At 42.9% G+C, this 26,571-nt stretch overlaps 1 protein-coding gene across 4 annotated transcripts in view; it reads left to right on the top strand.

The window, feature by feature from the left end:
• ACOT12 (acyl-CoA thioesterase 12) overlaps positions 1-24,595 on the top strand; it is a 43,004-nt gene extending 18,409 nt beyond the window's left edge. For 3 of the 4 annotated variants that reach the window (XM_064140290.1, XM_064140293.1, XM_064140291.1), the window contains 9 exons: positions 7,823-7,973; positions 10,830-10,885; positions 11,734-11,794; positions 13,111-13,194; positions 19,909-20,042; positions 21,414-21,542; positions 23,066-23,192; positions 23,589-23,780; positions 23,936-24,595. In XM_064140290.1, coding sequence (XP_063996360.1) covers positions 7,823-7,973; positions 10,830-10,885; positions 11,734-11,794; positions 13,111-13,194; positions 19,909-20,042; positions 21,414-21,542; positions 23,066-23,192; positions 23,589-23,780; positions 23,936-24,070 — 1,069 coding nt within the window. In that variant the 3' untranslated portion in view covers positions 24,071-24,595. The remainder of the gene's footprint in view (positions 1-7,822; positions 7,974-10,829; positions 10,886-11,733; positions 11,795-13,110; positions 13,195-19,908; positions 20,043-21,413; positions 21,543-23,065; positions 23,193-23,588; positions 23,781-23,935) is intronic. The other variant, XM_064140292.1, reaches the window with a different exon arrangement.
• Positions 24,596-26,571: the final 1,976 nt, after the last annotated feature.

The raw sequence follows: 26,571 nt of genomic DNA, 5'->3' as shown, positions 1-26,571 counted from the left end.
TTGTATTTGTTTGGAGCGTTACTCTGGTCTGGTTTCGGTTTTTTTGGCATTTAGTTGGATCAAAGCTCAAATTGTTGCTTATTTTATTGATTTAGCTTATAAGAAGGCTAAAGCAAAAGTTTCTGATGTTTTTTGGGCCTGGGGTCATTTTATTCTTGGTTATGCTGGTTTTAGTGTCACTGAAAACCTTACCAGTAACATTACAGGAGCACTTGTCAATAATATTACAATCAAGCCAGCCACAGCTCTCATGCGAGTAATACACCCAAGAACTGGCATGCCAGAAGTTTGTTTAGGAAGCTGCTCATGTAAAACTGTTTTTATTCTCTCAATTTTTAATGTATGTCTTATGGGTTTAGTTTTCATATTAATTTTTGCACTATGTGTGAAAAAATTCAAAGGTAGTGCCAAAATTGGCTAAAAAAGGTGTCTGTTTTAAAAGCAACCAGGAAAATCCCTTCCCCCCTGCCAGCCTCTCCACCCTCCTCTCCAGATTCTGGGGACACTGCCAGTGTTCCTGGAGGGAATGTAAACAAAGATAATGCGCAAGGTTTGGCAGGAGTCCCAGGAGTTCAGGCCCAAAATTAGAATGTTCCTAGCAACACTGATAACACCAGCTCAGCCAGTTCGAATTCCCAGCCAGCAGACCAGAATCCTGCTAAATCTAAGGCAGATTTGAACTCACAAGCTCCAGGTCAGACCCCCAATGATTCAAACCCTCCAGCAGACACGTCCAAGTCTGTTGCTGCGCAAGCCCTTCTGGCACCTGCTAAGGCAAAAGCCAAGACAAAGTGTGGTTCAAAGGAGGATGTAAGAGAGGGGACCTCTGGTGATCAGCAAGAGGAGGAAGAGGAGGTACTTAGTCTGTGAGACCTCACAAATGTGCTGAGATCCCAATACTCAAATGAGAGGAGTATTGTGAGGTTGGCTGCCAAGAAAGAGGATGGTTCCAATGAGTTTAAGAGTGCTATGAGGAAGGTTCTGTTAGGCCAGGGACCACCAGGTCAGGAGGAGGAAGAGGAAGAGGATGACATCCAAGGCTCCAATGATCCACTCAGAGAGGTCAGGGAAATTAGGAAGGAATACACAAGGGAATCAGGTGAGTCAATCCTAAGCTGGCTAGTGAGATGACGTAGCGTTAGTGCTAACGCCCTGCAGGTAGGAGACAAATCTGCCAAGCAGCTGGGACCACTCACTAAGGAGAGTGGAGTGGACAAATACCTAGCAAGTCCTCTTGATAAGGTTAGCTTGTGGACACGCCTTCTATTGGCTGTGGCTATGAGATATCCTTCCCGAGATGATTTGCCATGGGCTGCCAAGAAGTGGAACACCATTGAGCAGGGAATTAAGCTTCTGAAGGAGTTTGCTGTGAAGGAAGTGCTTTATGGAGATCATGGCACTCATGAGCCTGATGATATTGCTCTTGGAACAGGTCTCATGAAGAAGCTTATTAAGCTTGCTCCTTCATCCTATGCTAACATCTTGGCCAGTAAGTTTCTATCAAGGAGTGATAATGGAAGATCTTTCACTGTTGGTGAATTCACTGATCAGCTCAGGCAGGTAGAGGACAGCTTGTCACATTCTGGCCTAGTCTCTGCCATACAAACTATGACCACAGAGATTAAAGAGACCATGAAAGAACTGAAGGAGGATCTTAAAACCTCAATTTCCAACCTGGTAAGAGATACCATTCCTGCATCATCTGAATGGGTGCATGTTTCTGCAGTCAGGAACAGACGCCCACCTCCTGCAAGGCAATTCCAGCCCAGGAGGAGACAAATTCCACCCAGACATCAGCAATCACATGCGTCACTGTGGATAATTCTGCATGACACATACGGTGAGAACATGAACAAATGGGATGGTAAACCTACTTCAGCTCTTTCAAAGAGAGTCAGGGATCTGCAGAGTGGCAGAAACAGAGGCAACAATGCCCGAAAAGTAGCTGTCACTTCTTCAGCTCCCAAGAGCAGCTGCAATTATTCCAACAATTGCAATTTCTCTCACAATAACACTAATCATTGTGTACACCCCACATGCCATGTTCAGCATTAGGGGTGCCCTGCCTGTAGCCAGGAGGAGGAAAGGGATGGTGGAGAGAACCTAATCTATTGGAATGTATTCATTGGGTGGCCTGGCAGTTCAAAAGTTTGGAAATACAGGGCTTTAGTTGACACAGGTGCTCAGTGTACTTTATTGCCATCCAATTGCAAAGAGACAGAGTCCATTTCTATTTTTGGAATCACTGGTGGATCTCAAGAGTTAACTAAGATACAGGCAGAGATCAGTTTAACTGGTAAAGAGTGGAAGACACATATTATTGTAACTGGTCCTGATGCGCCTTGCATTTTGGGAATTGACTTTTTGAGACAAGGTTGTTTCAAAGATCCTAAGGGTCACAAATGGGCTTTTGGAATAGCATCTGTAGAGATTGAGGATGATAAATTGAAATTGTCCATTAGACCTGAACTTTCTGATGAATCTGCAGCTGTGGGACATCATGACATAGAGGATCTGGAAGTGCCAATTGCAACTCAAACTGTTCATCACAGGCAGTACAGAACTAACCGTGACTCTTTGTTGCCCATTCATCAGCTGATTTGTCAACTGGAGAGTCAGGCTGTCATCGAGAAAGCTCATTCACCTTTCAACAGTCCCATCTGGCCTGTGCATAACCTTAACGGTGATTGGAGACTCACAGTTGACTTTCGTGCCCTCAACGAGGTGACGCCACCCATGAGCGCAGCTGTGCCGGACATGCTGGAGCTCCAGTACGAGCTGGAATCAAAGGAGGCTAAATGGTATGCAACCATAGACATTGCTAATGCTTTCTTCTCTATTCCCATAGCAAAGGAGTGCAGGCCTCAGTTTGCATTCACCTGGAGAGGAATCCAGTACCAGTTCAACCGTTTGCCTCAGGGGTGGAAACACAGCTCAACCATCTGTCACTCAGTCATCCACAATGCACTGGAGAAAGGTAAAGCTCCAGAGCACATCCAGTTCATCGACAACATCATTGTGTGGGGCCAAACTGCTGAGTAAGTCTTCGAGAAAGGTAACAAAATCATTGACATTCTGTTGCAAGCAGGTTTTGCCATTAAGAGAGACAAGGTCAAAGGACCTGCCAGAGAAATTCAGTTTCTGGGAGTGCAGTGGCAGGATGGTCGCCGTTACATTCCTCAGGATGTGATCAACAAAGTCTCCACCATGGCAGTTCCCACCAACAGGAAGGACACACTTTCTTTTCTTGGTGTGGTGGGATTTTGGAGACTACACATTCCTGGTTTCAGTCAGATTGTCAAACCTCTGCACGATGTGACTCATAAGAGAAACAATTTCGAGTGGGGACCTGAACAACAAGCAGCCTTTGATCAGATCAAGTGAGAAATAGTCCATGCAGTGGGCTTGGGACCTGTGTGATCTGGTCCGGACATTAAAAACATTCTGTACACGGCTGCCAGTGACAATGGTCCAACTTGGAGCCTTTGGCAGAGAGCTCCAAATGAGACACATGGTCGTCCACTTGGTTTCTGGGGATGTTGCTACAGAGGTTCAGAGGTAAATTACACTGCAACAGAGAAAGAGATACTAGCAGCCTACGAGGGAGTGAAAGCAGCTTCTGAAGTGATTGGAACTGAGTCACAATTGCTTTTAGCTCCTAGACTGCCAGTTCTTAACTGGATGTTCAAAGGCAAAGGTTCATCACCGCATCATGCCACAGATGCAACCTGGTCTAAATGGATGGCTTTGATAACCCAACGAGCACGAATAGGTAATCTTGACTGACCTGGTCTGGTGGAGGTGATCACCAACTGGCCGGAAGGCACAGACTGTTCCAAACCTCCAGAGGAGAAAATAACTCGTGCTGAGGAAGCTCCTCCCTATGGTGGTCTCTCTGATCAGGAAAAGAACTATGCTTTGTTCACAGATGGTTCCTGTCGTCTTGTTGGGAACAAGCGAAGATGAAAGTCAGCAGTTTGGAGTCCTACCAGGAGAGTTACCGAAACGAGAGATGGAGAAGGAGAATCCAGTCAGTTCGCTGAGATAAAAGCTGTTCAACTTGCTCTTGATGTGGCTGAACGTGAGAATTGGCCTATCCTTTACCTCTACACTGACTCATGGATGGTAGCCAATGCTCTATGGGGTTGGCTAAAGGACTGGAAGAAGCATGGTTGGCAGAGGAAAGGAAAGCCTATTTGGTGTGCTGATCTATGGCAGGACATTGATGCACGGCTGGAGAAAATTCCAGTGAAGGTGCGGCACGTAGATGCACACATGCCTAAGAGCAGAGCCACTGAGGAACATCAACACAACCAGTAGGCAGACCAAGCTGCTAAGATTTCTCAAGTTGATACCAGCTTAGATGTCAACCTTGATTGGAAACACCGAGGTGAACTGTTCTTAGCTCGGTGGGCCCATGACTCACCTGGACATCAAGGCAGAGATGGAACATACCGATGGGCTCGTGATAGGTCAATTGACTTGTCCATGGACGCTATCACCCAAGTCATCTATGACTGTGACATTTGTGCTGCTATTAAGCAGGCTAAGCAAATCAAGCCCTTATGGTATGGTGATAGATGGTCAAAGTACAAGTATGGTGAAGCCTGGCAGATTGACTACATCACTTTACCTCGATCTCGTTCTGGCAAGCAGTATGTGCTAACGAAGGTAGAGGCCAGCACCAGATGGCTGGAAACCTATCCAGTTCCACATGCTACTGCATGTAACACCATTCTTGGTTTGGAGAGACAGATCATGTGGAGACATGGAACTCCAGAGAGAATCGAGTCAGACAATGGCACTCATTTCAAGAACAATCTTGTGAAAAACTGGGCCAAAGAGCATGGTATTGAATGGATCTATCACATACCCTACTATGCACCAGCTTCAGGGAAGATTGAACGCTACAACGGTTTGCTGAAAACCACCCTAAAAGCCATGGAGGGTGGAACTCTGAAAAACTGGGACAAACATTTAGCAGAAGCTACCTGGTTGGTAAATAGTAGAGGTTCAGTAAACAGAGCCAGACCTGCACAATCAGATTTGGTCCAAACAGTAGATGGTGATAAAGTTCCTGTTGTATGTGAAAAGAATCTGTTAGGGAAAACTGTTTGTGTATTTTCTCCTTCGGGCGAAGGGAAACCTGTCCGAGGGGTGGTATCTGCTGAAGGTCCTGGTCATACATACTGGGTAATGCAGGTGAATGGTGAAATTCAGTGTATTCCACAGAGAAATCTAACCTTAGCTGAGAGAGTTTAAATTCAGAGTGTATAATACAAGCTGTTAGGAGTTTACTGTTCTAGGTACCATCGGTGTCCAACACTGGAAGAATCTACAAGAGAATCTGCAATATGTGAGCACGAACCCAATGTCACCTGGGAGTCCCTGTCCTGAGCTTTTGAATCACCTACATCTGATTGAAATATTGTAATTGTAAATATTGTTTTAGTGTAAATATTGGTTTAGATTAGATTGGATAATTCTCAGCAATACTCTGAGCGAAGTAGACAGGGGTGGATTGTGCTAGTTTGAAGCAGGCTTGAATGTTTTGGTGAGAAGAACTAGATAATTGGCTGAAAAAGGAAAACATGGTTGTGTCTCCTTCCCTCATCAGTCTCACTGAGAGCTCTGGGAACAAGAAGTAAACATTAGATAACATTCTCCATTTTGTTCTCACTTTGCTTTTGCCTTCAGACCGAGCCACATCTCCATAACCTCACTGCCGCTAACCCTCCTTCTTAATCTCTTGGCTGCACCTCTTTTCTTCCTGGGAACTGGGGTAAGGTTGAGAGGGGCAGGGGGAGGTGCTGGGGTGGTTGAGAACCCCTCTTGGGGACTGAGGTTTCTGGGAGGGGAGTTGTGCTTCTGTATTTTTTATCCTTTGTATATTTCTGTATATAACTGTATATATTGTAAATATCTGCTTGTGTATTGTGCTGCTGTAAATAAATATCTTCATTTGTATTCCTGGAGCCCGTCTGAGTTAGCTGGGGCAAATTTAAAAGTGTGTGTGGGCAGATAACATCCAAACCACCACAAGGTCTTCTAGTCCAAGCACCTGCAGTGATTAGGGACATCTTCAACAAGATCAGGTGGCTCAGAGCCCCATCCAATCTAACTTGGAATGTTTCCTCTGCCACCTCTCTGGACACCCTGTGACAGAGTTTCACCACCTTCAGCATAAAAAAAAAGTCCTTATATCTAGTCCAAATCTCCCCTCTTTTAGTTTAAACCATCACTCCTTTCCCTGTTGAAACAAGCTTTGCTAAAAATATTGTTCTCATCGTTCTTGTGTGCCCCCTGCAGGTACTGGAAGGGTGCTATAAAGTCTCCCTGGAGCCTTCTCTTCTCCAGGCTGAACAACCCAACTGTCTCAGCCTGTTCTCATGTGAGAGGTGCTCCAATCCCCTGATCATCTTTGTGGCCCTCCACTGGACCCACTCCAGCAGGTCTGTGTCCTTGTGTTGAGGGCCACAGGGCTGGACACAGTAGTCCAGGTGAGGTCTCACCAGAGCAGAGCAGACTGGCAGAATTATTCTCTTGAATTGCTGGCCTCACTTCTTTTGAGGAAGACCAGGATGCAGTTTGCCTTCTGGTCTGAAAATGCATATATATCTATAATTCTTTATACCCACTTTTTAATACAACTTTTCTCAGTGAAGCTTTAAGAAGTTGCCTGCCTTTCACCCTCAGTTCGAAGAGCATTTGTAATCCGATCCCAATCCTACAAATACCACGGTGAAATTCAGGCATTTTCAGGAGACAGTTTGGTTCCACCACTTTGATTCTTCAGAAAACTCCAGCTTTCTGCCAGAAATTTCCTGTCTCAGCATTTGTTGACAAATCTGGATTGTATTTATTTCTGGTTACTGGCAGCAGTCATATTCTATTTTGTTTATTTCTTCCCAGTGTTGTTTTGGGTGTATGCAGTACATGGCTTTGCCAGTGCAATTTGAAATAAAGGGCTACAGACCATCTGCAAATTTATCTTTACCTGAGTATATGGGCAATATCAGCATGAAACATAGATTTTGACACAGTGAATGTCTGCTTCTGGAATTGAGCAGTGTGGCTGTTGACTAATCTTGCATAGATCGGGTCTGCTAATGGTTTCTTTCTCTTCCATGCATGTATTATCTCCTCTGCAGTTTTAGGGCTGCTGTTGTGCTTGCCTTAGAGAATGATTCTCCTCTGACCCTTGGCAAAGGGATAGCACCTTCCTGCTGTTTCCACATCTACAGGAGGGGCACTTTGGGCCAGCACACACTCTGGTTATGACAGGTGTATAACAAATCATCCGTGGAGCCCTGTTCCAGCAGGAGGCCATGTTCTAAAGTTGCAAAAGGTGTAGCAAGACAAGATGCAAGAAGGCAAAATCAAAAGTAATTCTTGCTCCAAATTTTGTACATGAGACAAATGCTATTCTGGCATTGTTTTATGGCCATTCTCTTTGTAGCTGTGTTTGGTCCCCACAAAATATGAGCAGGGCATGAATTACCTTTGTACTCTGCTTCTCTTGTCAAATCAGTATCATCCTGTTGACTTTTTCAGTCTGTTCTCATGGTACACTTTCTAGTGTTCATATTTTGCTACTTAGCCCACTTTCTGCTCATGTTTTTGATGCTGTTTAGCTAATGCCATCTTTTATTTCTGAAACGTGTATGGCCAGACCAAGTAATGTATTTTGTGTGCTACCAGAGGTATTTGAGTCAGACTTCCTGCACACAAGGAAGTGTACAGCAGCCCTTTTTAGTATGTGTTATGGCTGCTTCTTTATTGCTTGTAGTAGTTCAATAATTGATTTAAACTTCTATTTCAGTGTGGAGGTTGGTGTCCGTGTTGAGGCTTATAACTGTGAAAACTGGATCAAGGACCAAGCCCGGCACATTAACAGTGCATTCCTCATTTTTATCACTGTAAATGACAAAGGAGAGCAGCTCACCTTCCCCAGAATCAAACCTACTACAAAGGTCAGTGTTCATTCTCAGAAGTGGGATGAATGCATATATGAGATTATGTGGTCCAGCCCAGCACATTGTGTGCCCCATAGCCAGCCACAATAACCTTGATGAGAAAGTAAGCACTAAGCAGGGCTGTGCACTAAAATGCATCTTCCTGCCGAGGAGAAAACCCCTAAGTGAAACACTTGGCTTTGGGTGAGAGATTTGTCATTAACTTCAGTCAACCAAAACTGAGAGGTGTAGCAAAAGGAAATGGTCAAGAGAAATTCTGTAGTTAGTTGATGGACAGGGAAGAAGAATCTGCATTTTTTTTCCAATTTTTACACCTGTCTGTGTCAGTCTTGTGCAATCTTCACTGACTAGAAGCTGCCCAGACAGAAAAATCTGACTGAAACTCCTGGTTGTCAAGTGAATGAAGTTATAAATGCTTTATGAAGATCAGAAATAGAGTTAATAAGTCTGTAGGATTTGAATCCCATGATGTGGGTGGGCTTTTTGGTTCCTTTGATGTGAAGATGTCAGCATGTTTTCCAGAACATGGTTTGTGAAGCACTGAGAGAAATTTGGATACTGTTGAATGATTTGCTGTGATGTCACCTGTCATGAACCTTGCTGCTCCAACCATGAGATTTTGAGAGAGCCAGCATAGACATAAATGAAATTGTTATTTTACACTGATGAACATACATTTTTATAGAGTACAAAGAAGTCAATGTGTCCTACATACTTTTGAGGCAGTAAGGTTCATTACTGCCCATTACAGATTATTTCAAGAGGGGAAACTGACTATTCCTCTAAAAAAACCACCACCAACAACAACAACAAAAAAAAAAACAACAAAACCAACAACCCCCAAAACGAAAAGACAAGTGCAAACCATAGCTACTTAGCTGATGCCAGAAAAAAAAACAGGGAACTTAAAGGCCTGCCTAGAAAGATATCCACAGTGTCAAGGTAGGAATATGCACACCCATTCCTTCAGAGTCAAGCAAATGAGCTTGTAAAAATGAGTATGTGCTCAAGTTATTTTAAACTTTCAGTGGTCATTTGACTGAAAGAGACAGCTGGTATGGAAGTGCTCTAAAAAACAGGCAAGAGATGCCTTCAAATTATGTAGTCCTTGGTTTAAAGAAGTCTGAGATGCACTAATATGGAAATTTTTATTCCAGGAGCTACATGTTAGATCTTAAAAGCAGATGAGAGAGAAAGTTTCAATGAAATGGCATATCCTTCAAAATAACAAGTCATAGAATGATAGAATTGACTAGGTTAGAAGAGACCTCCAAGATCATCCAGTCCAACCTAGCACCCAGCCCTAGCCAGTCAACTAGACCATGGCACTAAGTGCCTCATCCAGGCTTTTCTTGAACGCCTCCAGGGACAGTGAGTCCACCACCTCCCTGGGCAGCCCATTCCAATGCCAATCACTCTCTCTGGCAAGAACTTCCTCCTAACATCCAGCCTAAACCTCCCCTGGCACAACTTGAGACTGTGTCCTCTTGTTCTATTGCTTGTTGCCTGGGAGAAGAGATCAACCCCAACCTGGCTACAATGTCCCTTCAGGTAGTTGTAGACAGCAATGAGGTCCCCCCTGAGCCTCCTCTTCTCCAGGCTAAACAAGCCCAGCTCCCTCAGCCTCTCCTCATAAGGTTTGTGTTCCAGCCCCTCACCAGCTTTGTTGCCCTTCTCTGGACATATTCCAGTATTTTAACATCTCTCTTGAACTGAGGAGCCCAGAACTGGACACAGCACTCAAGGTGTGGCCTGACCAGTGCTGAGTACAGGGGAAGAATAACCTCCCTTGTCCTACTGGCCACACTGTTCCTGATGCAGGCCAGGATGCCATTGGCTCTCTTGGCCACCTGGGCACACTGCTGGCTCATCTTCATCCTACCATCTACCAGTTCCCCCAGGGCCCTTTCTGCCTGGCTGCTCTCCAGCCACACTGTCTCCAGACTGCAGTGCTGCTTGGGGTTGTTGTGGCCAAAGTGCAGAACCCTGCACTTGGCCTTGTTCAATCTCATCCCATTGGCCTCTGCCCACCCATCCAGCCTGTCCAGGTCCCTTTGCAGGGCTCTCCTACCTTCCAACAGATCAACACCTGCTCCCAGCTTGGTGTCATCTGCAAACTTACTGATGCTGGACTCAATCCCCTCCTCTAGATCATCAATAAAGATACTGAACAGGACTAGGCCCAGCACTGATACCTGGGTGACACTGCTAGTTACTGGCTGCCAACTGGATGTGGCACCAATCACCACCACTCTCTGGGCCCAGTGCTCCAGCCAGTTCTTGACCCATATCAGAGACATGTTGACCTTTAACACATTTTGATGTGGTGTATGCTCTTGGGTCACTTCCTGCTTCATAAAAAATACCTTAGCAGGGTAATAGCAAAGGAAGGGAAAGACATGCCACCTTGAAAGGCAGATCACATCTGTTTGCACAGTGCTTGTTCTGCATCTCAGATTCATGTGCAATAAAAGGAATTCTTCCATCTTTCCTTTTTTCTTGGAACATCAGATGATGAAGATAAATGGGATTAATAGTTTATTTGGTGAGTGACACATTTAGAAAGAATTGAATGTGTGTAGTGCACTGCCCTGCTGCTGGTTTGGCACCAAAATGTGCTAGCAGTGTGTGCTTTTTTATTGGATTGCTTTTACAAACTTAAGGGAATATTGTCAAGTCAAAAGTGAATCACTGACTTGGGTTAACCTGAGGAAAGTCCAGTGCACAGACCACAATTCTTTTTTTTTTTTTTGTAATAGATCTCTGGCACTTGTCTGTAAGAAATTGCTTTTCATTGTCTTTTTTAGTCTAAAATAATCAGATGTGTTCCTGTGTGGTTTACTTTTTACAAAGGATGGTGTGAGGCGATACCATGGAGCTATCGCCCGGCAAAGAATTCGACTGGCCAGGTATTGTTGGGTTACAAGGGGAGCTTGATTAAAAAAAAAACCAAACAACAAACAAAATCCCACAACTTTTTAGTGTTATCCTTTTGAGTGTATCCCACACTTCTTATGTAGTCAAAGTCTTCTCAAACATAACTGTTACATTAGCTTTCAAATAATTTTGCATCTGAAATTAATAGAGGCTACTTGATTCAACAATATTTTGCTCATAAAGTTATTTTTCTTGCTCATCTTCTTTCTTTCTTTCTTTCTTTCTTTCTTTCTTTCTTTCTTTCTTTCTTTCTTTCTTTCTTTCTTTCTTTCTTTCTTTCTTTCTTTCTTTCTTTCTTTCTTTCTTTCTTTCTTTCTTTCTTTCTTTCTTTCTTTCTTTCTTTCTTTCTTTCTTCCTTTCTTTCTTCCTTTCTTCCTTTCTTCCTTTCTTCCTTTCTTCCTTTCTTCCTTCCTTCCTTCCTTCCTTCCTTCCTTCCTTCCTTCCTTCCTTCCTTCCTTCCTTCCTTCCTTCCTTCCTTCCTTCCTTCCTTCCTTCCTTCCTTCCTTCCTTCCTTCCTTCCTTCCTTCCTTCCTTCCTTCCTTCCTTCCTTCCTTCCTTCCTTCCTTCCTTCCTTCCTTCCTTCCTTCCTTCCTTCCTTCCTTCCTTCCCTTCTTCCCTTCTTCCCTTCTTTCCTTCTTTCTTTTCTTCTTTCTTATTTTTTACAAGAAAAAGGAGTTACTGCAAAACTGTCTTGCAACTGGAAAATGATAAAATATCTGTAAATAATTTAGAAGACCCCCTAAGACTACAGAAGTGTTTGTGTGTAGAATATATAGAAGTGTAAAGAGTTCAGATTCTTTTTCTCTTGCACTTGTTTTAGAAAATGCATGATGTCTGTGAAAGAAGTCAGACCTTCTGATCCTTGGGAGAGAAGCAACCAGGTAAACTGTAGATAGTGTCCTGTTGTCTACTTGCATAAAATGGTGTATTTTTACACTTTTTGGGTGTCTAAAGCAGTTGTACTGTTTCCAAAGTGGACTTTCTGTAATGTGACAATGGTCATGGAAGAATAGATAAAGGTGTCATAAGATGAACATTTCTTTTCTTCTGAAAAGTGTTTCATATAAAACATAAAAAATATCCTGAAGATAGACTCTTCTAATGGTCTATTTGGGGTCCAGGCTGTAAGATCTTCTGTAGATTTACATTCCAGTGTCCTCATCTCATAAAAACTGCATTCTTCTGTAAAGAATTGTTTGCCATTGAATTTCTCAAATATTGTTTTAAGGAGACAATTTAGTAAATACTACAAGTGTGGGGAGAGGAGCTTGGCAATGCCAACAGATGGATGAACAGTGAAATAGTGTAAACTTTGCTTCTGTGGAAAAGAGGTGAAAAGATTATGGTCATTTGTAGGTCCTTTGCATCAAGTCATACACGCTTCTGGTCTGGACATGCTAGGCTGCAGAATCTGCCTAAATGTTCAGTGTCTAAAACGGTGGCTGAATCTTCATTTTATCTAAGAACTGAGTGGCTCCCAGAAATTTTACTGGGTCTTCTTCCCATTAAATTGAAAAATAAATAACTGAGAATTACAATGCATGAAGTGCAACAGTTGCAGTTTGAAGCAGCATTTCTTTTCTGCAAAGGAATAAATAAAAATATGCATACAAATGGCTTATTTAAGATTTATTTAAGTTAAAACTTGCCATTAAAGACTCAAAGGCTGTATTCTGTTTATACGGTGGTTACATAAGAACTCCATCCACTGCAGTCAAGCATAAATAATGGATATATTTGCACTTTCTCTTCTCTGAGCCTGCTGTGTAAAGCAATTGCCAAGAAAGACCACAGCTTGATAGTAGGGAAAAGGTTCATTTTCTAGTAGGTTTTAATTAGGAGGAAAATGGACAAAACCACTAATTTAGTGGTCTGAGAGGTTACCTTTATTATCTCTCTGTTGGTCACAGTTTTTTTGCACTACTATATAATTGAAGAAATCAAAAGTAGTATTTTGTAGTTGCTTAATTAGGGTTGTTTTGCCAACAGCCATGTGCGCACATAATCTAGCTATTGAAACTATTTAATTCAGAAACTGCTGGACTGTGTTTGGAGATCCATGTGGGGAAAATGCACATTTATTCGCAATTGAGGGGTAATGATCAAAAAAAAAAAAAAAAGGAGTGTCTAATTTCTTCAGTGTTTAGTGAAATGAGCCTTTATCCCTTCATTTTCAGAACTGTGTCTTGTGTTTCAGGCCTATGTGAGTTATAGCAATATAGCTGCACTGACACACCTAGCAGCAAAACCAGGATGGGACGTAACCAGCATGCTGGATGATGTAAGTGTGTAATTGTGGAATGTCTCTGTAGCCACTTTATGTATGTTTCATCATAAGAAATGGATGGAGAAAAGCAGCGTTTTGCATTTGTAAATAAATACATTGGCTGGGCAGCGTTTGGTTTTATTGTCTCTGGGGCTGAAAACCAAAACTCCTAGAGTTTCCGTGAAATGTTGCAAAACAAACTCTGATTATCCAGAGTGCTGGACAAGCTTGGATGATCCCAGAGAGGCAGGCTTGCCAGCAACTGATCAGCTGTGTTAGTTTAGCAATAGTAGGCTGCCCAGGGAGATGATAGAGTTTCTGTCTCTGGAGATGATAAAAAACTGTGGACATGGCACTTCAGGACATGGTTTAATGGCCATGGTGGTGTTGGATCAATGGCTAGATCATCAGTTGCATCTTAAAGGTGTTTTCCAATAACAACAACAACAAAAAAAATCACAGGATTCTATGACACATCTCATTTGTGTGAAGATTTTGCCACATCTGCCATATTTTGTGATTTTGCCAAATTGTTTGATTCCAGTAAAACACCAAACTTGGGCAACTTTGTTTAGACAGCACTAATGACAATCTGTGGGACTTCTCATGTCACTGCGATAAGCAAAATGAGTGCAACAATCTGTACTACACTGCCTTTACCAGCTTTGCAATATGGGAGTTACTTATCAGTAGCAGTAAACAGTACAGTAGTATCCTGTGATAGTTACAAGTGGACACTGCCAGTCAGCAGGTGGCAACAATTTATATACCATATTTTATCAGTCACTGTCATCTTGGAAGATCAGTTGACTCTTTTTCTATCCACACTTTTTCTTTCAGATATTTTTCTTCCTGCCCTTTTTTCTATGAAAATATTACAAAAGCCTGAAAGCAAAGCACCTCTCTGTCCAATCATTGGGTGTTATAAGCTTGAAGCCAGTTTTAAGACAGAAAGATGCTATTGAGAACACTTGTAGCAAGATAATTTAGCTGGGAAAACTCGTTTTTAAACCTAGCTGCAGTGCATGTATTCCAAACTATAAAGAGACATCTGTTAAGGTTTGTTTTATGTAATAAAGCTAGTGACTGGCAGATTGCATAAAAATTTGGAGAAATTCTGGGACAAGAAAAGACATTTGGCAATCTTTTAGTCTGGCCTATATGTCAAAGCCCATGAAACGTCACTTGGTGATTCTTGCGTACAGTGAATAAGCATCTTGATTAAGAGCATATGTAAGTGGTAAGGAGTTCCAGTGACGAGCAGATATGCCAGCTCCATGTGTAGGTTGTTCCAGTGCTTAATAACTTTCAGTAAACAGTGCTGTGCCAAATAAACAAAGGACAGCACTTATGCTGAAAAAAGCAAATTTGAATAATTAGACTGAAACACTGAGTTTTATTTTCAACTCTCTGCTGTTATTATCCATGTGAAACTTCCTTTCTGCATCCACTGAGATTGTCATAATCTCAGTTTCATTCTTCCTTCTAAATTCTTGAAACCTGTAATAGAACCAGCACTGAATGTTGTGAAGAAGCTACTGCACAGAAAAACCCAAACAAAACCCATGTAGTCTACCTGGACTTCAGTAAAGTCTAGCCTCTGACACCATCTGCCACAACAAGCTGCTGGCCAAGCTGGCAGCTCAGGGCTTGGACAGGTTCACTTTGATATCAGATCCACCCTGTGCTGGGTCAAGAACTGTCTGGAAGGCTGGGCCCAGAGGGTGGTGGTGAATGGTGCCACATCCAGTTGGCAGCCAGTCACTAGTGGTGTTCCCCAAGGATCAGTGCTAGGCCCAGTCCTGTTCAACATCTTTATTGATGATCTGAATGAGGAGATTGAGTCCAGCATCAGTAAGTTTGCAGATGACACCAAGCTGGGAGCAGGTGTTGACCTGTTGGAAGGTAGGAGAGCCCTGCAAAGGGACCTGGACAGGCTGGATGGGTGGGCAGAGGCCAATGGGATGAGATTGAACAAGGCCAAGTGCAGGGTTCTGCACTTTGGCCACAACAACCCCAAGAAGCACTACAGGCTGGGGACAGAGTGGCTGGAGAGCAGCCAGGCAGAAAGGGCCCTGGGGGAACTGGTAGATGGTAGGATGAAGATGAGCCAGCAGTGTGCCCAGGTTGCCAAGAGAGCCAATGGCATCCTGGCCTGTATCAGGAACAATGTGGCCAGTAGCATGACAGAGGAAGTTCTTCACAGAGAGAGTGATTTGCCATTGGAATGGGCTGCCCAGGGAGGTGGTGAAGTCACTGTCCCTGGAGGTGTTCAAGAAAAGCCTGGATGAGGCACTTAGTGCCATAGTCTATTTGATTAGATAGGGCTGGGTGCTAGGTTGGATTGGATGAGCTTGGAGGTCTCTTCCAACCTGGTTGATTCTATGATTCTGTGATTTTAAACAGCATGTTACTTCTCTCTCAGCAAGGCACCAGGTACCCAGTACTACTGGGGTCTAAAACTTTCTTCCCTTTTTGGAGAGTCTTGTTTGTAAGATCTGCCTCTAAACCACTTAGGCCTTATCTGGTGGAACATCTTGAGTAGCTTTTTCTAGCTGTTCTTTTACCTAATTGAAGCAGGTATCAGGAATCCAGCAAAATCTGTCTCAGCCAGGATGTAGGGTGCAGATCACATTGATGCTGTCAAAGGGTGGGAAGGAGCCATCCATTGTCATTGTTCTGGACATTTCTGCATAGTCTGGCTTTGTCAGTCATTAGATGTTCCCTAAAGAGGTGTCAAGGGTCCAGGCTAGTACACTATGTTTTGGGTTTTCTTTCTGGAAGGATGTCTGCAGCAAGCAGTGCCACCTTGATTGCTGGGTATTCCATTAATCTGTCTTCTTGCTTGGCATCTACTTTAAGGCACAAGGTTGACTGCTGACAAAGTGTGAATGTCACCAGCAGGCAGACGGTGCACTTGTCACCATATGTGACTGTATGTTTACCTCTGAACTAACTCACTAGGTGGATTAGATTTGTTCTTTGGCAAAGAAAATGAGATTCAAATTAATCTTGGACTTCACCTATACAACTCTTGCACTTGAGCACACTCAAGATGTGTGTGGTATAGGCACAGCTTTGCCAATTCCAGTTAATGAAACTTTCCACCTTGGCAAATGCTGCTTTGTTTCATTTGTCACTTTCATGAACACTTTTGTCACATTTGCAAAAGTGAGTACAAGGGACTATCTCTTAAAAAACTGCATGTAGCTGAGAACATTACATAATCTTTCTTTAAACAATGTAGGCCACCACACACATCTGGTGTCACATTTTCTGCAGTCGTGAACTAGGTCTTGGTCCTGCTACTTAGGCTGTACAGAGGTGTAGGCAGGGAATAGGCACTCAGCCTTCAATGACAGCAATAGAACAGGGGACACAGTCTCAAGTTGTGCCAGGGGAGGTTTAGGCTGGATGTTAGGAGGAAGTTCTTCAGAGAGAGTGATTTCCCATTGGAATGGGCTGTCCAGGGAGGTGGTGGAGGCATCGTCCCTGGAGGTGTTCAAGAAAAGACTGGATAGGGCACTTAGTGCCATGGTCTGGTTGACTGGATAGGGCTGGGTGCTAGGTTGGACTGGATGATCTTGGAGGTCTCTTCCAACCTGGTTGATTCTATGATTCTATGATTCTATGAGATGCATATCAGCACCTCCAGATCTCTGCAGTGTCCATGAAATGGTTTCTTGGGAGAGGCTAAAGGAGCCAGCAGGGATCAGGTAGCAGTGCTGATTAGTGCTCTGCCTGAAGCCAGTCATGCTTGGGAAAGGAGACTGTCAAAGACATTAGACAGAACTGTGATTGAAAGTGGCACTGCGAGCAGTTTGGTGTAGAGCTACAAGACTTGTAGGCCTGTAGTAATAATCTAGTCTTGCCGTCCTTCACTTATGAGGGAGGTATTTTAACAGCTGCACATCCTACTTTGTTTTGTGATTTTTCAGGTCTAGAAGACTCCTAAGACAACATGATTTCTTATCGGTGTCTTAGAAAAATATTGATGTGTGTAACCTGTAGCTGGTTTCTGAAGCTCTCAAGCTCCTTTTTTATGCCAAATTTCAGCAAGGTACTTGCTGGATTTTTTTTTGTTTGTTTGTTTTATCCCAAAACATGTAAATAAAAAAAACATGCAAAATATGCATTGTTACATAGATGTGCCATTGAACAGAAGACTGATATTTTTTGATGGGAGGGGGGAAGAAAAAAAAAGAAAAGGAAAGGAAAAGGCAACAAAGATGATGAAGCTTATGAATTCTATATAATGTAGGAATTAAAATCTATTAAAACATTTCAGGATTTAAGAAGCAATTTAACACATCAGTTTACAATTTGGGAATAAAGTCCACTAATTCTTTGCATCTCCTTCCATTATGTAGAGGGTTTACGGAACATGCCAAGCCCTTCTTTTGTAAGGGTTGTGTACACACTGTTAATGTGCAGGTTATTCCTTCTGAATTCTCTCTGTTAGAGTTTAAGCCTATGACTAGAAATACATCCAAAATAACCAAGACAAGCTATTGCAAGTGTGGAGCAAGGATCACAGAGTCATAGTCTTAAAATCATTAAGGGTGGAAAAAACCTTCAAGATCATCAACCCATCACCATCATGGCCATTAAACCATGTCCCAAAGTGCCAGGTTTTTTTAACAACTCCAGGACCTTCCTACCACCTTTGTGCACAACACTTCCACCCAGTTTGGTGTCATCTGCAAACTTACTGAAGGAGCACTCAATCCCTTCCTGTAGATCATTGATAAAGACATTAAAGAGAACTGGCCTCAGCACTGAGCCCTGGGGAACACCACTGGTGACCAGTCACCAAGTAGATTTAATTCCATTCACCACTGCTCTTTGGGCCTAGCCATCCAGACTTTTTTTTACCCAGCAGAGAGTGCAGCTGTCTAAGCCATGAGCTGCCAGCCTTTCCAGGAGAACTCCAGATGAGCAACATCTCCATCCTTTCCCTCATTCACTAAGCAGGTCAACTCATCATAGGTGGAGATCAGGTTGATCAAGTAGAGCACGTCTTCTATGAAGGTTAGGAAGTAAGATGTTGCTCAGCCAGCAGCCCAAGCGAGAGAGAGAAAATGGCGAGAGTGTTACCTGATGTTTTCATTTCTTGTTCAGCAAGACTCTGAGGGAAGTAGACATCACCATAGTTTTCCTTTCACAGCCTGCAATCTGGTTCTTCTCACCAAAACATTCTAGCTAGCTTCAAACTAGCACACTCTTTCATGAAGAGAGACAAAACCATGTTGTGAAATAGTTTCCCAGTGCTTTACACTAAGGAACAGGGGAGGACAATATGGTATTTTGGAAAGAGAAATGTTGAGTCCTTGTAGAATAAGGAGGCATAGGCCAATGTGTGACTGATTTGCTTGAAGAAAGGGAGCTGATGTAGTTGAGCTCTACTAATTGAATGCAAACTACTGGACTGCACAAGTTGGAGATCAAAGAGGTAATCTGTATGTGTAATGAAAAATCATCCCTCTTAAAGCTCTGAAAGTGCTCTCGTGAAAATCTGTTCCCTTTCTGATGTCTCTAGATAAGCTTCCCAAAGCTGCAGTGTGCAGTGGCTTGGTTTGTCTTATTTTGATAAATTTTCACGTGTACTCTCTTGTCTCACCTAGTGTGGCCTCAATTCAGCTTGCTCCTGCACACCAGTGCCACATCCAATGGATTATATTCACAGGCTCACAGGATATTAGGGTTTGGAAGGGACCTAAGGAGATTACTGAGTCCTATCTCCCTGCGAGAGCAGGACCACACAATCTAGCACAGGTCGCAGAGGAACACATCCAGTCAGGCCTTGAAAGTTTCCGAAGAAGGGTACTTTGCAACCTCTCTGGGGAGCCTGTTCCAGTGCTCTGTGACTCTTACAGTAAAAGAAGGTCCACCTTGTGTTGAGGTGGAACCTCCTGTGCTGCAACTTACACCCATCGTTTCTTGTCCTACTCAGATTTCTGCAAAGCTTTAAGTGATCATCACCTTCAGATATTTTACATAAACCCACCTTAATGAAGTTTCTTCTTATCCTTCCTAAAATTGTATGTTACCTTTTCTTGATATCCCATATTTATGCTCTATTTCTCTAACTCAACCTAGCTCAAAGGCCAGGCTAAGAAAATGGTAAACATTCTGAACTGGTACTGACCTGCTCAGGTCATCAGTCCCTGATGCCAAATTCACAAAAAGAATTGTGTGAGGTCCTCAGGTTGTCCTGTTAGCTTTTGGAGTTAGCGAATTGAGCTGTCCCTCTGTGAGGAGACTTCCTATAACAAGGCCGAGAAGAGATTTTTATGTCAATTTCTTCTGCTGCTGCTTATGAAAGTGATGGCATGTGTGTGGTCTAGAAATTCCCTGAAATAGCTTTTTTTTTATTTCCAAAGCTCCTGCAGTTTGAAGGGTATTTGGAGACTATATATGCGTAGTGTGATTAAGAGTTCACACCGGCCTCTCTAGCTCATTCAGTTCCATTTGCAACCTAATTCAGCTGTCCCTAACCTGACGTATTTAAAACTGTGGTGTCACTATGGTCTCTGTTTGATTTCATATTGTGCTGGATTTTGATGGAAAACTAAACTTGAGTACACCTCTGCCTTTCACCTGTTACAGTTTAATACTCCTGAAAATAATCTGCTTAAGCCCTAAATGTGTAACATCATTAAGTGTGTTGAAGTTTATATATTAATAATTCCTTAGCTTTAATATGTTCACTTTTTTTTTTTTTTTCAGATAAAAATATGGACTCATGAGGAGGGTGATGTGCTGTCACTCAAAATTGAAATGCAAGTGAAAGTGCCATCACAGCGAGCTTTCTTGCTTTTGTCTGACTTCACACTCCGCCAACAATGGGACAAACATTTCTTGTAAGAACTTAGATCTTTTTCTCTGTTCAAGACCACTGACAGCTAACCTTTTCTGACACAAATAGTTTTTGAGATGTTGACATTTTCACACCTAATTAAGAAGAAATTGCTGCAAGAAGCTGACATGAAAGATTCATTAGTCAAACTATGGATTGGGGTTTTTTTTACTTTAAAACTTAATTTTTCCTTAGTCTGTAGTCAAAATACAGTTGCCCTGGACTGTCAAAAGAGAGAGCTGGGGCAGAGGTTATCTTTTTCTAAAGTGAGCATAATTCTATTTCGAGACATGTATGTTAAAAGGTTTAACTTCAGTAAGTGGCATACAACTTGAGGTGGATGTATTGTACATGGTCTCTGTAAGAAGTAAGGTCTCATTTTGAGTTCTTGTTGTGCAGAACACTGATTCCCAGCCTCATTGTGCAGTCTGAGTTGGAAATAAAGAAATTCAGTTCCTCAGCATGTAAGTGTGTAGGAATTGGAATGGGTTTCAGAATTGCTTGAGGCTTTTTATATTCCCTTATATAGTGTAGAGAAACTATGAAGAACAGGAGAATTTATATGATATCGATACAATTTGGTGAATATTCTGTTAAAGGAGAGAAGCTTTTTTTTAAGTTAGTCATCCTATTCTGAAACATGTCAGAGTTTTAAAAGTGGAAGTTTAGGGATATTTGATAATATAAATTTTCTGCAGAATTTATGTCTTGCAACCAACGAAAACTGAAAAAATGTAAGTTTTCCATATCTACAGACAAAAAAATCTCATCTGTCTTGTGACCACCATGCATCCTGACTGACTGGTCTGAATGGAACGCCAGCTAGGCAGTGCTTATTGCTGAGGCAGCAGCTGAAATTAAATTTAACTCCATTTCTGCTAGTGTACAGAAAACTGACTTTTTTCCCCCCCTTCTTTTTCCTAGCAAAAATTCAGTGCTAGTGATTCAAGACAGTGTAAGAATATGTCTTGCTCAGGTGGCCCCATCTGAATAGAGTAGAATACAGCTTGGAACAAAATTTTACAAGTGTTTCCAGTCTGTCTTTCCTGCAGTTTGTCATATGAACAATGTTTGGTCATTCAACAGGTACTATAGCTTGCAAACTGCCATCATTCCAAATAGGAATTAACAGTAGAGATGAACTTCAGCACCTTGCAGCACTTTTCCACTGTTTTGTGGCATAGAGAGGTGGCATTAGGTGAGGTGTTCCAGAGAACCTCAGTTTTCACTGGGTCTTTCTCTCTTCTTTGCTGCCTGAACATGAAAGTTGGAGGCTTGATGTTAGGATGGAACATCTATTTGTGCTGTGTTTTTCATAAGGGATGCGTTGCATGTACCAGGGTCAGCATGTGTAAATGTGTAAATTTACCTACAGAACTTGCAAGGTCCTGCAGGCTGTGACTGAAGATGAGAAAATATATTATGTAACATCTCCACCCATAACTGGCCACAAACCCAAGGACTTTGTGATTCTTGTCTCTCAAAGGCAACCCTCTAAGCCAAGGTGAGTGTGGAACTTCCAAGTTTAACTGTGAACACTTTAGAGCCATAGTTCTGGTTTTTGTTGACCTCCATCTGGGCATGTTGTTGGGTGAGAAAGATGGTATTCCATTTTAAAAGAAATTAGCTTATTTTAAAAGAAATTAGCTTAGTAGTTCTTTTAAAAACAATATGTCCATGTCCAGGTTTGCACAACCAGAGTTGTTTTGCAGTGTGAAATGCAAAGAAGTAAATTCAGAGCATCACAAAGTTGCAGTATAGGCCAGTGTAGGCCAGATAGTGACTTGTCAAAAGTAGGCTGTGAGGGAAAATAGGGCCACAATGCCAAGCAGGCAGTTTGGAAAAAAGTCGTGTCCCAGAGTCTCACATCCCAGCCAATCTCAATTGGCTGAAGCATACAAATGGGAGTTTCTGTTTGTTTTGGGCGTTTAGGAGCCACTGCAATCCCATGTAATGCAATTATGGAGATTTTGCTTGGCCTTGAAATGTCTGCGGGACACCATTTATTGTATCTGCAAATTCTGCTGCTGTGTTTGAGTTTAGAAATGCCTTGATCACTTTAGCACACATTGATTTTTTTAAATTCTATTTCCTTTTGCTCTTGCATAACAAAACACAGATAAATGGGTTCTTTATCCTCATTTTCTTTTGTTATATTCAGTAATTCTCTGTATTAACAGAACACTGCTTCTAAAAGGCAGTAGTATGTGCTGTGCTCGCTTTTTTTCTTGCCACTTCTGGGAATTTAATCACCTTTGCTTGGAGCCCTGCTGTAAGGCACCTTACTAAGGGTCACTCCTAGGCCCTGATTGTGCAAAAGTGGGATGTGAAGGGAAAGGGAAGGGAAGGGAAGGGAAGGGAAGGGAAGGGAAGGGAAGGGAAGGGAAGGGAAGGGAAGGGAAGGGAAGGGAAGGGAAGGGAAGGGAAGGGAAGGGAAGGGAAGGGAAGGGAAGGGAAGGGAAGGGAAGGGAAGGGAAGGGAAGGGAAGGGAAGGGAAGGGAAGGGAAGGGGGAAGGGGGAAGGGGGAAGGGGGAAGGGGGAAGGGGGAAGGGGGAAAGGGGAAGGGGGAAGGGGGAAGGGGGAAGGGGGAAGGGGGAAGGGGGAAGGGGAAGGGGAAGGGGAAGGGGAAGGAAAAAGGAAAAAGGAAAAAGGAAAGGGGAAAAAGGAAAGGAGAAAAAGGAAAGGGGGGGGAACAGGGAGGGGAGGGGAGGGGAGGGGAGGGGAGGGGAGGGGAGGGGAGGGGAGGGGAGGGGAGGGGAGGGGAGGGGAGGGGAGGGGAGGGGAGGATGTTGTGGGTGATGGCACTGGCTTCCCACAGAAGTCTGACTGGAGTCTGTGACAAAGCCTTAATAAGACCCAAGAGAGCTGCATCTTGTAACATGTATCTTTAAACATACAAGATCTTGTTTGCTTTCACATGAAAATGACATTGTTTGTATAGCTGTGTGTACTGTGTAGTGGCTTACATCTAGTCATTTACATCTTTTCTACATCTTGTTGAAGATATCTTTGATTCTTGCCCTACAGTGAACCCTACACCATAGCTGTAAAGTCAGTTACTCTCACGTCTATGCCACCTTCTTCAGAATACTGCAGAAGTGAAATCCTTTGTGCTGGATTCCAGATCTACAGTGACAGCAACAGCTCCTGTACAGTGAGTAGTTTTGCAGACATCAGCTGTGTCTCTTTTCTTAAGAGTATTACATGCATATATAATGTCATTTGACTTGACAGTCTACAACAATGACAGCAATACAATAGAAAAAATGAGTCATTTCCCCCTGACTTCAGTGTGATTATTAAGACATTCCTTACTGCACAAAGTGAAATCTGTCTTGCCCAACTTTGGCCATTCTAAATCCTGGGAATGAAATCTAAACTCAGCACTAGAGACGAACAGGCAGCTCCAGAGAATCATTCATTCAATCCTAAAATACACTTCTAGAGGGTGTACATTTAAATGGGTGTCTGGTGGTGTCCACCTCTCTGCACTGACTACAGTCAAAGGAATTTGTTCAGATCACATGCTCATCTCTAACTCTCCTATTAGGGAATTATGCACTCTGAATCCCTTCTCTGGACCAGTGCTTCAATGGCTGGGATTCTCTCCTCAGGCAACAGCTTTGTTCACGAAGCATGCTGTACTTCACAAGTTACACGTGTTTCTTTCTGCACCCCTGTGTACATTTACCTGCACCTGGCAGTAGTGAGGATGCTGAGATCACCAACGTACTGTAAACAGGCATGCTCTTTTTGCTAATTATTGCCTTCAGTTGCAGTAGTGCTCTGTTTCTGTTTGCACCTACACAAACTCTGACACTCATCTAGGCTCTCTGAAAAATGGCTAACTCCTGCGATCCATAGGCTTTTTTGTTTCACTTATTTTTGTTTAAACAGGTGTGTTACTTCAATCAAGTGACATCGGGTGTTATGCCTTACTTAGCTGCAAATCTTACTGGCTCATCACATTCCATTGAAGACACTGCTTTGGAATGTATAAAGTTCTTGGAGCTGAAAGGCAGTGAGTACTGAAGTTAAAGGCAGATATCTGAAGAGACCTCTAAAGATTATTCAGGAGTACTGGTTTAAATTCCTGCCCGTGTCTTGATGGTTTCTCTACAGATTAGTTACTTTGGATCATATAGCAAATATTGTGCTTGAGTCTGAGAATATCTAGTACAAGCATTTTCTATCAAATTAAAACTGGGCCCTAGGGTCTAAATTCAGCTTTTAATTTGAAAAAAGATTCAAGTACAGATTCTGCTCTTGATTACATTAATGAATTTTATATAAACGGAGGCAGAACTTGATCTAGGAGAACTGCAGGTCATGAGACTATTTCACTGTTTTAGTGGCATCCAGACCCCTTAAATCAGTGAGTACAATCTGCAGAGAAGCAGTGCTACCAAGTAGCTTATCCAGTGCTCTGACTAGGTTCTTGCACACTCCTTGTGTACGAATTGATTACATATTGTATAAATTAGAGTTTGTTACTATTTTTTAATACTTGTAGTTTATTGGTTTCTTTCAATAAATTACTGTTTCTGAGGTTACAAATGGTCGTAAATTTTATTACATTATCTCTGTAATGGCTTCAGAGGTTGCTCCAGAAAGACTGCTTTGTTATGGTGATGGGAGCTGTTGGCCTCTTACAAAAGTGCCGTGACCTCCTGCTGGCAAGTTCTATGCGAAACTGTTCTGCTAGTGCTGAATGAGTGCAAAACAGCAAGACTCGGATCCACGTCCTCACAGATGAATACGGAGAATGGTTTCTGAGGTTTTATTGTGGAGTATAGACGTTGTTTTCCTGCTCTTATTTTTGCTCAAAAGAGCCTTGTTCAGAAAACGAGTATGATGACTGGCAGTTAGATCATAACATGAATAAGGGGGTGCAAAGAGAATCAAAGTATATGAACTGTAGCTGTGTTATTTTGTAGTACTTCCATCTCATAATTGGTAGAGTGAGAGTTCTAGGGGTCTGCTGCAGTCACCACTTAAGTTTAACCTATAACAAATCAAACCCTTTCATCAGTGATTCACAGGTTATAGCACATCTGCATATGGACTGTCTTCCAAGTGCAGCAGGAAAGACACAACTGATGGCACAAGACACACACAACAAGGGCCCTCTGGGTACGGCAGCCATTTGAGTCACCCGGCCCCTCAAGACTAGTTTAGCTTGGGTACAGCCTTGAGCCAAGGCCAAAAGCCAAAACTTTGCAGAACCAGATGCTGCCTTTTACATCTAGCAAGGGCTGACCACTGTACACTCTACAACACAGGGATATTGTGGCACTAGTAATAGTTAAAAAGCAAAGCAGGTCCCTTTTCTTTGGCTCTGGTGAAGAGAATACAGGTACAGATCTGATTTTGGATCATTATTTTTATGATGTGGCTATGGTGCAATACCTCAGGCTAGTGAGTGAGGACAAGATGCCTAGGGAGGTGATAGCTGCCCCATCCCTGGAAGTTTTTAAGACCAGGCTGGATGGGACTCTGAGCAACCTGGTCTAGTGCAAGGTGTCCTTGCCCGTGGCAGGAGGGTTGGAAGTGGATGATCTTTGAGGTCCCTTCCAACCCTGACAAATTTGTGATTCTGTGATTAACAAACCTGGAGGCAGCTCCTTCCAGCGCACAGACTACCGAGGCTTTGTCTGCCTCTTCCTGGCTCAGCTGGGAATGGAAGAGTCCAGGCACCTCTGTGGACTGGGAGCTCATCTCTCTGTATCCTGCCCCACGCCAGCTGTGTGCAGATTGACTCGATGATTTCAGAGGTATTTTCCAACCTGGTTGATTCTGTGATGACAGCAGACATGCTTGAGTGGGCAGGTAAGTCTCTGTGGTCCCAATGTTTAGTGAACAGAGACACCTAATGTTCAGCTCTGAACACATGCATCACTCACCAGGAAGAAGGTGCCCAAACACCACCTGCACCAGGGATTTCTTAGCTGTTTGGGTTACTTCTTATGTAGTACAGTTTGTAACTCGCCTTTAGAGACACTTTGCTCAGCCATTCCAGTAGCCCCAAAACTATCTGGAAAACATTAATTGGCATCTTTTTAATACTAGCATTCTGCTGAGCTCATGCCTACATTCAAGTTGTACCCTCTGTCCCCAGCACTGAGACCTCAGCCACTGTTGTATGAATTACTGCAGAGCAGTGCAGCCACCACACATCTTTAGGGGTGCAGGGGAAGTATCTTTCTGACATAGACCAAGAATTGTTTTAACAACTGTAGCCATTTGAGCTAGATTTCTAGCTCAGACATAGGGGAGAGGTGAACATTCCAGGCCCTATAATGGCAACAGTGGGTAAGTTAATATAATTTCATTGGAGCATCAAGAGCTTTATGTCTAGCACAGCTTGTTCTGTTTTGCTGGCTTCTGCTGCTTGAGCTGTGCCTGCCTGCTATCTTCCCCCACTGCTGTTTTGGCTGCTGCTGCTTTTGCTGCTTCACCACTGCTTGACCCCTTCCCCATCTTCCTTAAGGTTATTGTATTTGTCTCTAGGAATTTAGTTCTCTTTATACTGT

Source organism: Pogoniulus pusillus, chromosome Z (genome assembly GCF_015220805.1).
Source record: "Pogoniulus pusillus isolate bPogPus1 chromosome Z, bPogPus1.pri, whole genome shotgun sequence".
NCBI lineage: Eukaryota > Metazoa > Chordata > Aves > Piciformes > Lybiidae > Pogoniulus > Pogoniulus pusillus.
The sequence above is the reverse complement of the archived record's forward strand: the minus strand, read 5'-3'. Positions and strand labels throughout refer to the sequence as shown.